Consider the following 15,018-nt stretch of genomic DNA (forward strand, 5'->3'; position numbering starts at 1 on the left):
CTTCATATATATACAGTGGGGAAAATAAGTATTTAGTCAGTCACCAATTGTGCAAGTTCTCCCACTTAAAAAGATGAGAGGCCTGTAATTGACATCATAGGTAGACCTCAACTATGAGAGACAAAATGTGAAAAAAAAATTGAGAAAATCATTTTGTCTGACTTTTAAAAAATTTATTTGCAAATAATGGTGGAAAATAATTAGGCTGTCACAGACCTGTAACTTCTTTTTTAAGAGGCTCCTTTTTCCCCACTCATTACCTGTATTAATGGCACCTGTTTGAAGTCGTTAACAGTATAAAAGACACCTGCCCACAACCTCAAACAGTCACACTCCAAATTCCACTATGGTGAAGACGAAAGAGCTGTCTGAGGACACCAGAAACCGAATTGTAGACCTGCACCAAGCTGGGAAGACTGAATCTGCAATAGGCAAGCAGCTTGGTGTGAAGAAATCTACTGTGGGAGCAATAATCAGAAAATGGAAGACCTACAAGACCACTACTAATCTCCCTCGATCTGGGGCTCCACGCAAGATCTCAGCCCGTGGGGTCAAGATGATCACAAGAACGGTGAGGAAAAATCCCAGAACCACAAGTGGGATCTAGTGAATGACCTGCAGAAAGCTGGGACCAACGTTACAAAGGCTACCATCAGCAACACACTACGACGCCAGGGACTCAGATCTTGCAGTGCCAGATGTGTCCCCCTGCTTAAGCCAGTCCATATCCAGGCACGTCTGAAGTTTGCTAGAGAGCATTTGGATGTTCCAGAAGAGTATTGGGAGAATGTCATATGGTCAGATGAAACCAAAGTAGAACTATTTGGTAAAAACACAACTCGTCGTGTTTGGAGGACAGTGAATGCTGAGTTGCATCCAAAGAACACCATACCAACTGTCAAGCATGGGGGTGGCAACATCATGCTTTGGGGCTGTTTCTCTGCAAAGGGACCAGGACGACTGGTCTGTGTACATGAAAGAATGAATGGGGCCATGTATTGTGAGATTTTGGGTGCAAACCTTACATCAGCAAGGGCAATGAAGATGAAACGTGGCTGGGTCTTTCAGCATGACAATGATCCCAAGCACACTGCCAGGGCAACAAAGGAGTGGCTTCGTAAGAAACATTTCAAAGTCCTGGAGTGGCCTAGCCAGTCTCCCGATCTCAACCCCATCAAAAACCTTTGGAGGGAGTTAAAAGTCCGTGTTGCCCGCCGACAACCCCAAAACATCACTGCTCTCGAGGAGATCTGCATGGAGGAATGGGCCAACATACCAGCAACAGTGTGTGCCAACCTTGTGAAGAGTTACAGAAAACGTTTGACCTCTGTCATTGCCAACAGAGGATATACAACAAAGTATTGAGATGAATTTTTGTTATTGACCAAATACTTATTTTCCACCATTATTTGCAAATAAATTCTTTAAAAGTCAGACAAAATGATTTTCTCAATTTTTTTTTCACATTTTGTCTCTCATAGTTGAGGTCTACCTATGATGTCAATTACCGGCCTCTCTCATCTTTTTAAGTGGGAGAACTTGCACAATTGGTGACTGACTAAAAACTTATTTTCCCCACTGTATGACATCTTTAGATTTATATAAGCAGTTCTGCAAATGTGGAAAAAAACTACGGCAAAAATAAAAATGCTTGAAAAAATAAGTGTTAATAGAAGTGGATATTTCTGTCATTTAAAATCTGCAAAGTCAATGAGCAAAAGAGACATCTAAATAATTTCAATATTTGATGTGACCTTTGCCTTCAAAACTGCATCTAACCGAGAAAAATATTTAAAAAATCTTTCAGGGAAGCAATGAAACCACAAGACATGTACTGTTCCTTAACGTATTGACAAGTCTCACACACACAGACACACCCCAAATCACAAAGCAACCAGCAACCCACTCCACACCGGACATAGGAGGAAGAGTGGGGACATTTTTTAATGAAAGATTCCAGGCAATAAGCGCAACATGCTAAGTTAAATATGTAGAGGTGGTCAAAGGTTTACACTGAAGTGGGAAGGTTCAGAGGTCCTTCCTCAGCTGTGAAAGCGAAGTGGTGCATTTCTGACTAACTCTCCATCTTTTGCTAGATGACCCTGCAGTGTAGTAATCACACTTGCATTGCTACCCCCAATGGCAGTGAATCCAATACAGCAACGCTTCTGTAAACCTTGAAGTGCCATGGGTTTATTACTGATGTGTGCAAACTGTCTCTTTCCAACACTCATTCATCCTGTAGCTCTTTGGGAGGGAAGACATATCTGAGGTGTAGCTGCTGAGTAGGATATAATTTAGTTATTAATATTGATATTGGTGTGCTATGGTGTTGCAGATTTCCAGGACTTCACACATGTTAATGTTGCCAGTTGTGTTCTTCTCAGACCGGCAGCAATAGCACTGATGCATTAGTGCCTTGATTTTCCTTTTAGTCTACAGCCAGCAGAAAGAATGTCTAAATGCTGATCCACAAATATTTAATCACATCTCTTTCATTAGCAACTGTATTGTGGCTCCAGAAATATTAGTGTGACCAGTAACACTTATCAGCTTCTTACAGATTCCTTGAAGCCCATGCAGGCCCATTTAAGCTCATGCAGGCCCATTTAAGCCCATTCAGGCCCATTTAAGCCCATTCAGGCTGACCTCCCAGGAATATCATGGGCCTATTGTGCACAATGACTGGAATAACATGCTCCATGGAATAAAAATGGCCTTTCTTCTTTCTGTAGGTGCCCCAGGAAGAGCAGTGATGCCTGCTCCAGGAAACACTGCTACTTTTCGTGCTGCCCTCTGGACCAACCTGGAGAAACTGATGGACCAGATATGTGTAGCCTGCAGTCAGGTAGGACAGTAAAGGAGGAAATGCAGCCTTGTAATGGCTCTGTAAACTAATAGTGGCTGTAAATGGAAATGTAACTAAATGTGTTGTGCAGCCCATAATGCAGCATATATTGACGTTTCATGATGTCTCCCAAAATACAGGTACAGCACCTTCAGAGGGTTCTGACTAAAAAGAGGGACCCTGTCACACACGTGTGTTTCATTGATGAGATTATTAAGGTATATAAAATAAGGAAGTTTTTTGCTGTGCATATTTTTTATCTGAGAGTGCAGCTATAATGTTTGTGTGTATTTTACCGTTGCAGTGATCTGATTAAAGTTGAACAGAGAAAATAAAAATGTAGACAGTGGAGACCACAGAGACCCATGCACAGATCAAATACAAACTAGCATAACAAACCCACCCTAAATTACTGTTAATAATAAAAATATGAAAAGGAAGCCATTAAATAATGAATATTAATGAATATATCATTGTATAGGTTCATGATTTATTTACTGTTTTACCATTAAGTGTCCATTCAGAATAAAGATTCCTAGCTAGATTATAGGTTGTCTATTTTGTTGGGTTATTTTTATTTGTTTGTGTTTTCACTTTCTGTGCCTCGTCATGAGCTTTTTGTGTACCTCCACTCTCAGTTTTGTGCCTGTCCTGGGTTGGTAACTCACTGCTCTGCACACTAGTCCCAAACCCCTCATAACCTGGAATCATGCCTGTATCTCACTATGTATTTCAATCCATCAAAGCCTCTATTGGGAGGCAAGTGGGAAACACTGAACCCAGGAGCAGTTGGGTGCACCCTCACCCCATCCCAGGGCCAGTTGGGAGCACTCACATCCCACCCAACACTCATCCTTGGGCGATCACATCCAAATTTACCTGCCTCTGCTGCTTCAGCACTACATATTCTGTTTCAGTTTCTGTTTAAAAATAAAAGTTAGTTAATTCAGTGTTTTTACGTACACTGTTTATGTATCGTTTCTTTTGGAAGCCATGCGAGTGGAGAGTTTGTGCCAGGCATGCCACCTGACCTGTCCTGGTGTAGGGGTAGGGCTTGGGGGGGGGGGGGGGGGGGGGGGGGAGCTCCTATGTCATGCTCAAATTTTACATATGCACACAAATGTGTATGCAGGGGAGCTTTGATTGTGTTTTTTTTGTGGATTTCCTTGCCCACCGTTGCTCTCTGTGTTTCTGAAGGATGGACATCCAGACATATTGTATCTTTTCTGGAATGCAGTCACTCAGATGTTGTCTGTGGAACTCCAAAAAGCCACAGAAGGTAAGCAACACGCTAACAACACAGTAACAACACAATTTGTCTACATATGCAAGGCCACTATGTTTTATATTCTGGCCATAAAATTTTTTTTTTTTTAGGTGATGTTTTAGCTAGTACATTACTGTGTATCCTTTTATGTGGTTGACTTGGGTTTTATCATAAAGCAAAGGGATAAATCTTTGAAGTGACTATGATTGTGAGTTAAGGGTAAATGTGTAAAATATTATTTTGCAGAATCTTGCAATTTCGAATGCAATTCATTTAGGATCTTTTTCCCATCGTTTTGCTCTGTATAACTTGTTTTGGTTTAGAGGTGCTCATCATAGCCTATGCTTAGTGCCAACTTACATACATGAGAATGTCAGAAATAGAAAATGAGAGAAGGTTTTAGGAGCTCATCCAAAACTGAACAGGCTTCTCCACTGAATCCCTTCACCTGTGACCATCTAGCTAAAATGCAGTTAAATGGTTCTTTACTGTCATGTATGTATTGTATGAACTCTAACCAACTAAGATTACGTCTGTGAACAAAGGTGTTCAAATGGAATGGACATAATTCACACACATTTTGCCTGTAGGTTCTACATTTCTGAAGCAGGCTCTCGAGGGAGAATTTCCTAAACTCCTGAGGTTATATAATGAATTGTGGAAGCGACTGCAGCAGTACAGTACCAACATACAAGGGGCGCTGGGGAGCAGTAGCTCAGGTCTTGACCTGGACCTCACAGGATCTGAAGCGGACACTCATGATCTCTTCACAAGCGCTAAGCCCGATTATGAGTGAGTCTGAGTCTGTGCGTCAGTGAGATGACACCCGAGAGAAAATTATATGAAGATGTTTTACTCTAAAAAGTTGAACGGTGAATAAAGGAACACACTCAGTTTTTGTTTTTAGTCAGATTATGTGAAAAATAATTAAGATAACGTCAATCTCTCTCTGTCCTCTTATATTTAGAATACTAATGTGGAGATCAGACGTGTATAGCTATGACCATGAATATTTAGAATACTAATGTGGAGATCAGACGTGTATAGATATGACCATGAATAACTGTGTGCAAGTCTATCATTTTTATAACACTGCTTGTTTTGTTCCCTCAGTCCAGAGAAAGCCTTAAAGAGCTCTCTCCAGCCATACGAAGCAGCCTACCTATCCAAATCACTCTCACGCCTGTTCGACCCCATCAACTTGGTGTTCCCTCAGGGAGGACAAAGCCCTCCTTCTAGCGATGAGATGGATGCTATCAGTAAAACTATTGCTAGGTTTGTGTCTCCATTATATGCTTAGGGACTGTAGACAATGTTGAGTGTATAATTAACATTAATTAACATCATTAATTATTTAGTAAGTATTAACTTTACACCTGTGTGGCTACACAGGCTTCATCTGTATAGTCATGTCTTAACAGTATAACAGGTCCTAACAGGATCCCTTTGAATGACCTATTATCATCTGTCATTACATGAGATGCTTAAGACTTTTTAACTTGAAATCACTCTAAACTTTTTTTTGATTGAGCCCTTAAGTTAGAACCTTGAAATAAGATTATACTTGAAGCTAGAAGTGTTTTTGTTTTGGAAGGTTGTTTTTAGATGTGAAATTTGTTTCACAGGCATTTCTTTATTAATAAGGGATTCTTATAGTATGTTACTGATTACCCATTTTTAAATAAAAGGATGGTATGATTTTTGGTTGTGATGTTTACCCCAAGCCTAAATGTTGGTGCTCTTGCAGTGAGCTCACTGTTGCCTTGGTAGACCAGCGACTGACCATTGCTGTGGCCAAAAATGTTGCCAAGACCGTTCAGCTCTTCTGTGTGAAGTCTGAACAGCTGGTAAGAGTCAAATGATGACATTGTGTACTCTACCCTACTGTTGTACCCAATCACATTTTACAATGGCACTGTTAACTTGTGGGGCTCAATACACGCAGAAGGCGGAACTGTGTAACCTCCTAAATTTTATTTTGGGACAATCTAAGATAGCAGTGTGGATCAGTAGAAGGCGCCTGGTTGAGGTATTGTCTCTCTCTCTCTCTCTCTCTCTCTCTCTCTCTCTCTCTCTCTCTCTCTCTCTCTCTCTCTCTCTCTCTCTCTCTCTCTCTCTCTCTCTCTCTCTCTCTCTCTCTCTCTCTCTCTCTCTCTCTCTCTCTCTCTCTCTCTCTCTCTCTCTCTCTCTCTCTCTCTCTCTCTCTCTCTCTCTCTCTCTCTCTCTCTCTCTCAGCTCTGCACACAGGGTGATGCCAGTCAGGTGATTGGGCCGTTGACAGATGGACAGAGGAGAAACATAGCAGTGGTGAATTCTTTGTATCGATTGCAGCAAGCTGTGGCTAAAGTGAGTACTATGCAGTCATCACAGACCTGTGAATGATTATTGCACATACGACAAAGCCATTTGGGGTTGCCCATTTTTGGATGGGTAAACTACATTTTAATGAAATTCAATTAAAATATTTGTATTTATACAGTATAAACATCTACAATTGACATTTATCATGAAGCAGCTTAGTAGCAGGAAATCTACCATGAAATCCTAGAGAAGCTAAAACTGCCCATAGGTTCAACAGGTTCAAGAGGTTCTGATTTAGAAGGCAAACCATCTTCCTCTTAATTCAGTAAAATACTGAGGGTTAGAATCATTTTCCTTAGGGACCTGTTTAACTATTTTCCTTCTTTCTAGAGATTAAATCCCTAGTCTGGTTAACTTTAGAGTAGATGGAGGAAGAGAGAGTGAAATGGTGAGAATGATATCAGGCCCCTTGGACAGACTTCACTCCTCAGTCCTCCAGCTCCACTCCAACATAGTACCGGGTTAAGCAATGAGAGAATTAAGGATTACATTTAAAGTGGGGCTGGACAATAACTCTATCAATATATATCGCCAAAGAAAATGTTTCAATAACGGTGATATGGTTTTAAAACACATTTTCAATATTTCGATAAACGCTATTTACAACATTACAATGTTCATAACAGGGCGCTGCCTAGTTCATTGCATTCAGTGATTAATGACGTAATTAATCCACTATTGCACACAATAGTGAATTAAGGGGAAAGTGGAAGTGGTTCGCCTATCGAAGATATTAATATTGACAAAGCCCACGAGTTTGTTTATTTGACGGGGATGTCATGCTTCATGTTCATATATGAAGGCTGAACACAAATAAAAGGTTGACTATTTATTTGTACTATTTCTAAAGTAAATATAGTTTTATAGGAGGCGGTTTCATATACTTTTTTCAGACATTTGTAGGTACAGATACCTGTTGTGAGCATTCTTGGCAGTTTTCTGTGGCTTTTATATTGTTCATATCGATATCGGAATTATATCATATTGACTGAAATTATTAAATATATGGTGATAAAAATTTTGCCCATATTGTCCAGCCATTAAAGGGATTAATGCGCTATTTTTGTCAATTGTGATTTTCACCCCAATCAAAATTAGTCCTCTGCATTTACCCATCTGTGCAGTGAGAACACACACACACACACACACACACACACACACACACACACACACACACACACACACACACACTATAGTGATCACTAGGGGCTGTGGTACACACATGCCCAGAGTGGTGGGCAGCCCTAGACCAGCACCCGGGGAGCAGGTGGGGCTAGGTGCCTTGCTCAAGGGCACCTCAATCATTTCCTCAAGCCTGGGAATCGAACCCACGACCCTCCAGTCACAAAACCAGGTTCCCTAACCACCAGATATTTACATTTAAACAAGCAAAACAAGAAAACACACAGAACTGTAATTGAAATATTGAAATAAACTAAAATGTTTGAGCACACAGCTCTCTTATTGTTTCCACCCCATATTTGTTGACAAGCTGTTGTATTACAATTTGTTGTATTACTTCTGTATAAATAGTATCGTTATATCAACAAATGACAGTTCACACCTCATACAAGCCACATTTGTTTGTGCTGGCATCAGTGTATCAGTGCAGGGATGCGCACACATTTCCAGTAAAGAAGAAACATCCATGTGTAAGTACAGTGGGGCAAAATAATGTTTAGTCATCCACTGATTGTGCATGTTCTCCTACTTAAAAAGATGACAGAGGTCTGTAATTTTCATCATAGGTAACTTCTATTATGAGAGACGAAATGAAAAAAAAAATCCAGGAAATCATATTGTACGATTTTTAAAGAATTTGGTTGTAAATTATGGTTGAAAATAAGTGTTTGGTTTTTTCTGGCTCTTACAGACCTGTAACCTCTTCTTTAAGAATCTCTTCTGTCCTCAACTTGTTACCGGTATCAATAGCACCTGTTTGACCTCGTTATCTGTATAAGACACCTGTCCTCAGTCACAGAATCTAACAAGTTCGGCAAGGCTGAATCGCAACCGGGGATTGTCCGGTTTCCTCCTTTTATCCCAGGAAGCCGAGGGCGGAGACTTCATGTTCCCAGGGACATCAGGGATTCCTGGAGTGGAACATGGACCGGACTCCCTGTAACAGAATTGCTTCACCCGAACACATAAAAAGACAGGGTCATAACAGACTCCAAACTCAACCATGGCCAAGACTAAGAAACTGATGGACACCAGGAAGAAAATTGTAGGCCTGCACCAAAATAAAACTTTTGTAAAACAAAAAAAAAAAAAAACACCAACTTGTCGTATTTGGAGGAAGAAGAATGCTGAGTTGCATCCCAAGAACACCACATCTACTGTGAAGCACAGACAACATGGACAGCAAATAGGACAAGACGACAGATCCGTATTAAGGGAAGAATGAATGGGGCCATGTATCGTGAGATTTTAAGCCAAAACCTCCTTCCATCAATGAGAGCTTTGAAGATGGGATGTGGCCGCATTTTCCAGCATGATGATCTCAAACATACTGCTCGGGCAACAAAGCATTGGCTCGGTAACGAGCATTTCAAGGTCCTGGAGTCCAGGCAGTCTTCAGACATCAACCCCATAGAACATTTGTGGAGGGAGTTGAAGGTCCATGTTGCCCAGCAACAGCTCCAAATAATCACTGCACTAGAGGAGATCTGCATGGAGGAATGGGCCAAAATACCAGCTACTGTGTGCAAACCTGGTGAAGACTTGCAGGAAACGTTTGACCTGTCATTGCCAAAGGAGGTTTTGTTACAAAATATTGAGTTGAACCTTTATTACTAACTACTTATTTTCCACCATAATTTACAATTAAATAAAGTGTGTTTTTCTCATTTTGTTTCTCATAGTTGAAGTTACCTATGATTAAAATTACATACCTCTCCCATCTTTCTAAGTAGTAGAACTTGCACAACCAATGCATGACCAAACAATTTTTTGCCCCATTGTATGTCTGTCTAATGTTCTTGCTGACATTTGACCCTGCAGGTGATGTCTGGCCTTGTAGCTTTCCCAGCAGCTGCAGAAGAGTCACTCACAGCATCTTTGGAGGTAATGCTTTTGCGCACGTTACCCCTAACCCCATAACCCTAATGCTTATGTGCATGTATGTAAACATTTGAACCAGGGTCTATAAAAACAAAATAATTACAAATCTAACCCTATTCCTATCCTCAGTGTGAATTCTGGGCTTGGAGCTTTTGATGTTTTAGGTCCCGGGATGTCAGGATGCTCCAAACATCCTGCTGTGCTACAATGGATGTAGGGTTAGGGGTTATGATTAGGTTTTAGGGGTCAGCTTAGGGGTTAGGATTAGGTTTTAGGGGTTAGGGTTAGGATAATGCACTCCTGAAATCTGGCTGCCATTGGAGGAAGCTCAGATGTGGTCATATATGGATATTCAGCAGTATAAAGATCTAAAGTGTTCAAGCAGATCTACAGATACTTGGTTCTACAGAATTAAGCTTTTGCCTTAGTCAGACCCCAGACCTGTGTGTGTGTGTGTGTGTGTGTGTGTGTGTGTGTGTGTGTGTGTGTGTGTGTGTGTGTGTGTGTGTGTGTGTGTGTGTGTGTGTGTGTGTGTGTGTGTGTGGTATTTATATTATAGCCAGAGAGAAATCGAGAGCGTGAGTGAAAAGTTGAATGAAAATGTATTTTAGTCTGCACAGGTTCTTATGGGCAGTGCAGTCCAACCATTGCTGATGTCTGTGACAGACTCTGTGGAAGCCATTCTCATTACAATGCACCAGGAAGACTTCTCTGGGTAAATATGCATGCACACCAGTCATGTGGCATATCACCATCAGTCAATATTTGTGTAATAGCCAGCATAATATGAATTTTCAATTATTTTACTTAAGCCATATATATCTCCAAAGCTTAGTGAAGCAATCCGTACTTTTCGGTCTGTCACGCATGAGCAGCCTAACCAACCATGAAACTTGAGCCTAACCCAACCAATGACTGAGCTAAGGTTCTCTCATCAGACCATGCATAGGGTGTTGAACATTCTGGTTCCGCCCCTGAGTCAGGTAGCTAGGGCTGAAAGTATCTTTTCTGACCAGATGTTTTTTAGAAATATTTTGTTTCTTGATGATGTTATATATTGTATATGGAATCAAATAAAGTGTGTGTGTGTGTGTGTGTGTGTGTGTGTGTGTGTGTGTGTGTGTGTGTGTGTGTGCGCGCGCGCGCGCGCGTGCAGTCCCCTCTCTGCGGGAGAAAAGCCGGACATGCCTTGCTCCCTGTATATGCGGGAACTACAAGGCTTTGTGGCACGTGTCATGAACGACTACTTCCGCCCACTGCAGTGCCTGGATTTTGTTTATGACAGCACAGAGGGCATCGCCCAGCGCGCCGTGGCACTGTTCATCCGGCACGCCTGCCTCTTGAGGCCACTAGGGGAGGGTGGAAAGATGAGACTGGCTGCGGATTTTGCTCAGGTAAGGAAGGAAAATAACAAGATTACACAAGCATCAGTAACTGTGTTTGTTGGACTGTGAAGGAACATTGAAAGTTTTGTACGTTTTGCAATTTTCTGTTGTTTTCCAAATCTCTTTTCAAACTAGATCTAAAATTAACCAAATATTTGGCAAACGTGCTACTTGATGTGGAGGTGACGGCTCAGGAGTTTTCAGGCTCAGCCAAAATAAATGACTACAAGATCTGTCACGCTTGAAAATGCACTCTATTCAACATCTAATGCTGTGCCACCTAAGTACAGATCTAAGTGCAGAGTATTTATGCTAAATATAATTTTGAAGGACCATCTCACTTTAGTGTCATGTTTATTGTAGTCTGATTATCTGGCAGTTAACTCCCATAACTCCTCGGGTATAACCCATAACCCCTTCTAAAGCACACTTTGGCAAATTTACTATATGTGTACTGGAAACATGACTAAGCAATAGTGCAACAATAGTTTAACTTTGATGTAATGAAGCTTGTGTACATGAATTCCCACAAAAACACATTTATATTCAATATTATAATATTATAATGTGTTTCAGTGAATGGGAACACTGATTTTGGACTTCACCATAAATACTGGACAAGATTGGACTGGTGAAAATAGACCTTGTCCCTTGTAAAGAGAAATAGAACAGAACAAGAAGGGAGAGACACTGGACCTATACACACTGTATCTGCACACAATCTGTCTTTTGGTGCATTGATCTATATTACTGGATTGGACATCGCCTGTTGCCGCTATAGCTAGCGATGCACCGCCCTCGGAGCCATTACTATGCATTGAGTCATGTCAGCAAAGCAGGGTAGTTCCTGTGTGGGATGTGCATCCATCTGTCACAAAAACAGTCCTAGCGCCCTTATTTCCTATCCGATTTTGATAAAATATGGCTTAAATTAAAGGTGAGAATATTGCCGATGTTGTGATATGTAACACTTATTATGAATTTATAAGCAGTCTGGGAATTTTTCAATTTAGGTAAAATTTTAACAAAACCCTGCATAAAGCCCTTTTCTTTCACCTGGCTAAAACAAAATAACACACGTATGTCATGTTTTTGATATTCAATCATAATTATGGTAAAACGTTGTAAATAAATAACTTTGATAAGTTTTAATTATGATCACAATTCTAATATTGAAAGTCAAATTTATGAGTTTATCTCTTTATTTGTCAACTCTCCCCGTTACTGCTGTAGTTTTCATAAATTCTTTAAGTGCAATACCTCTTATATATGTTCAAGTATAATATGAGATGGCATCAGTGTGGAGGAGCATCTTTGAGCACTACATGGCTAAATGTGGGTGAAATTAATTATGAAATTATGATAGAGAAAATAATGAGATTTTTTTTACCTTCAAGTAGCAGAAAAGAGCTTACACAATTCAGTTTCCCACAAATACATAGATAAATTGACATGACACAAAATAAACAATTTTCAAAATCATTTATTGCAGCCACTTCTCATTGGCTACAGAATTTCATCAACTTTAATAAAATATTTATTATTATTAATATGGTCTGGAAGGTTGAAAATCTGTGGCACTGCTCCTTCTCTAACATGTGCCCTCTTCACTGTACGGTTGATATCAGTGGGCAGTGAGCAGTGCATATCCCTGCTGTAGATGACGGTCCTCTCAGACGTCCACACTTTCTGACCCACAATTTGTACAGCTCATATTTTCTTTGTTTGTTGGGAAATTTGTTTGTTGGCATTTATTAAAAAAAAAAAAAAACCTGTATTAACCTGGGGTGAGTTTCCCAAAACGTTCTTAGCGCTAAGTACTTCGTAACCTCGTTCTTACGTACGAGGTTAAAAAGTACTTAGCGCTAAGAACGTTTTAGGAAACTCACCCCTATTGATTAAAAAAATTATTATGACAATTTTAATTGACTTAAATTTTCATTTGGTTTCATTATTTATTCAGTTTGTGTGAGAGAGTATCTTTGGGACATAATGCCAACTGGACTGAACATCGGTCCCAGTAAAACAGATTTAGAGATAATTTTAATGAACATCGTATTTACAACATTATCCTAACATGATAACAATATTAATAACAATACATTGTACATCATATACAACAATACATCCCTCATCTCCGCTATTTTTTTTTTTTATAAAAATTGTTTTACTGACCTGTGAAATGTGATACCCTTTGATCTTGTGATCTTGTTGTCGTAGTTTTGACAATTTATGTCCCTCTTTGGTTTTCCTTATGTGACTGTCTGCTAGATCTCATTTTTATGTCCATCCATGGATGCTCCTCAATGCACGACTCAGTGCATAGTAATGGCACCTGCGTGGCGCATGCTAAGTCACGTGATGTCCAATCCAGTAATATAGATCAATGTTTTGGTGTATTAAGCCAGAAATTCCAAATGACCTCAATCTTCAGCTGTGTGTTCATGTTCAGCAGAATGTCGTGTGCATTCATGTTCAGTAGTATGTCGTGTGTGTTCATGTTCAGCAGTATGTTGTGTGTCTTTCGGATGTGTAAACATTTCAGATGGAGTTAGCTGTGGCTCCTCTCTGCAGACGAGTGTCTGATTTGGGAAGAGCATATCGCTTGCTGCGTGCATTCAGGTAAGAATGTGTGCGCACATTTGCTAACTGATTTGCTAATTCAAGTACTGAATTACACCTTCGACACTGTGCTCATCAGTAACTTGTTTTCTAAGTATTAAACCTGGCCCTTATACACAGGCCTGTTCCTAGAGGTGCACAATTTATCAGCTGCCAGTATTTGACACTAAGAAAAATTTTGAATTTATTTGTTCAATGTTTGAATTTCGGCTGATAAATAAAACCAATCATTTTCATCTATCCTTCTGTTTGATACAGGTCTCATTTGTATATTGCTACAGTTATAAGAAAGATGCTATAATCAAGGATGGTTGGTTTGTTTTCTGAAGTGCAACCTGTGTGTGTTTAGGCCTCTTCTGTTTCAGACCAGTGAACACATAGCCAGCAGTCAGGCTGTGGGTGAGCTAATCCCATACAGCACTGTGCTGCATTTACTCTTCACACGAGCTCCAGCAGAGCTCAAATCTCCTCACCAGGTACAGATACGCACACGCACGCACGCACACATGCACACACGCACTCACACACACACATGCAGTGGTGCTGCTGGGCATCAACGGTTTTTATTTGTAACATCAAAGATATTTAAAACCATTTTTGTATGACAGCATTTATAATAAGATAATTATAATAACATAATTAAAATCTTGCTCTAAACCAAGAGAGCAGAGTGGTCTATTGCACGGTACTCCCAGTGGCTTGATGACCACCCCTCTGAGAAGGATCGCCTCACCCTAATCAGGTAACCTCTAGAAGGCACAAGTACTTCTGCACTTAACAACCACCTGGAATATCATTGCACCAACTAGTGATGTAACACTCTCCAAGCAACACCATCGCCACTGCCTGGCAATTACTTAAGATGTTTGTTTCTTTGTACTTTCTATCTGTTTTTATTAAAGAACACTGCACCTGTTTTTCTTGCTCGTAGGGGTGCTCTGGAGGCCTATGTGCATTCAGTCAGAGCCAGACAAGGGAAAAACTTTGCACCTGTGTATCCTGTCATGCTGCAGCTGTTGAAGAGGGCGACCGGTGGGACGTAGGAGGAGCAGTCGGGGATTAGCGAGCAGAATGCAGTCACATTTAAATAGAGCTGCTGGTGGTGGTGACTTCTTTAACAGATTGTTTCAAGAAATTAACACTCTTAAAATGGTGGACATTTTGTTTAACTTTTTGGTGATATTTAGGTGCTGTGAAGGAAATGGTCCCCAACTCAAATATGTTTGAATATAAACCTCGTTGAAAAGTGAAATTTCCCACAAATTATCAGACTCGAGTTTTTCTAGCTCATTGCTTCTATTGAATTTACTGTACATACTTTATTGCTTCCTAGGTTTCAAAATGCCGAGCGTGAAGTCTTAAGAAGACTTTTACATGTCTTGCTTTACACTGGTATGCTTTTTTAACTAATGAAGAACATGTTTATTATATTTAAATAGTAAACAAATTGAATATTTTCTTTGTCCCTGCCT

At 40.2% G+C, this 15,018-nt stretch overlaps 1 protein-coding gene across 1 annotated transcript in view; it reads left to right on the forward strand.

The window, feature by feature from the left end:
* cog5 (component of oligomeric golgi complex 5) overlaps positions 1 to 15,018 on the forward strand; it is a 29,967-nt gene extending 14,949 nt beyond the window's left edge. Inside the window, exons 9-22 of the mRNA XM_077005585.1 lie at positions 2,736 to 2,848; positions 2,989 to 3,066; positions 4,046 to 4,127; positions 4,706 to 4,907; positions 5,229 to 5,390; positions 5,863 to 5,962; positions 6,351 to 6,461; positions 9,480 to 9,542; positions 10,151 to 10,254; positions 10,696 to 10,933; positions 13,470 to 13,546; positions 13,896 to 14,022; positions 14,209 to 14,288; positions 14,478 to 15,018. Coding sequence (XP_076861700.1) covers positions 2,736 to 2,848; positions 2,989 to 3,066; positions 4,046 to 4,127; positions 4,706 to 4,907; positions 5,229 to 5,390; positions 5,863 to 5,962; positions 6,351 to 6,461; positions 9,480 to 9,542; positions 10,151 to 10,254; positions 10,696 to 10,933; positions 13,470 to 13,546; positions 13,896 to 14,022; positions 14,209 to 14,288; positions 14,478 to 14,589 — 1,649 coding nt within the window. The 3' untranslated portion in view covers positions 14,590 to 15,018. The remainder of the gene's footprint in view (positions 1 to 2,735; positions 2,849 to 2,988; positions 3,067 to 4,045; positions 4,128 to 4,705; positions 4,908 to 5,228; positions 5,391 to 5,862; positions 5,963 to 6,350; positions 6,462 to 9,479; positions 9,543 to 10,150; positions 10,255 to 10,695; positions 10,934 to 13,469; positions 13,547 to 13,895; positions 14,023 to 14,208; positions 14,289 to 14,477) is intronic.

This window comes from Brachyhypopomus gauderio, chromosome 5 (genome assembly GCF_052324685.1).
Source record: "Brachyhypopomus gauderio isolate BG-103 chromosome 5, BGAUD_0.2, whole genome shotgun sequence".
Classification (NCBI taxonomy): domain Eukaryota; kingdom Metazoa; phylum Chordata; class Actinopteri; order Gymnotiformes; family Hypopomidae; genus Brachyhypopomus; species Brachyhypopomus gauderio.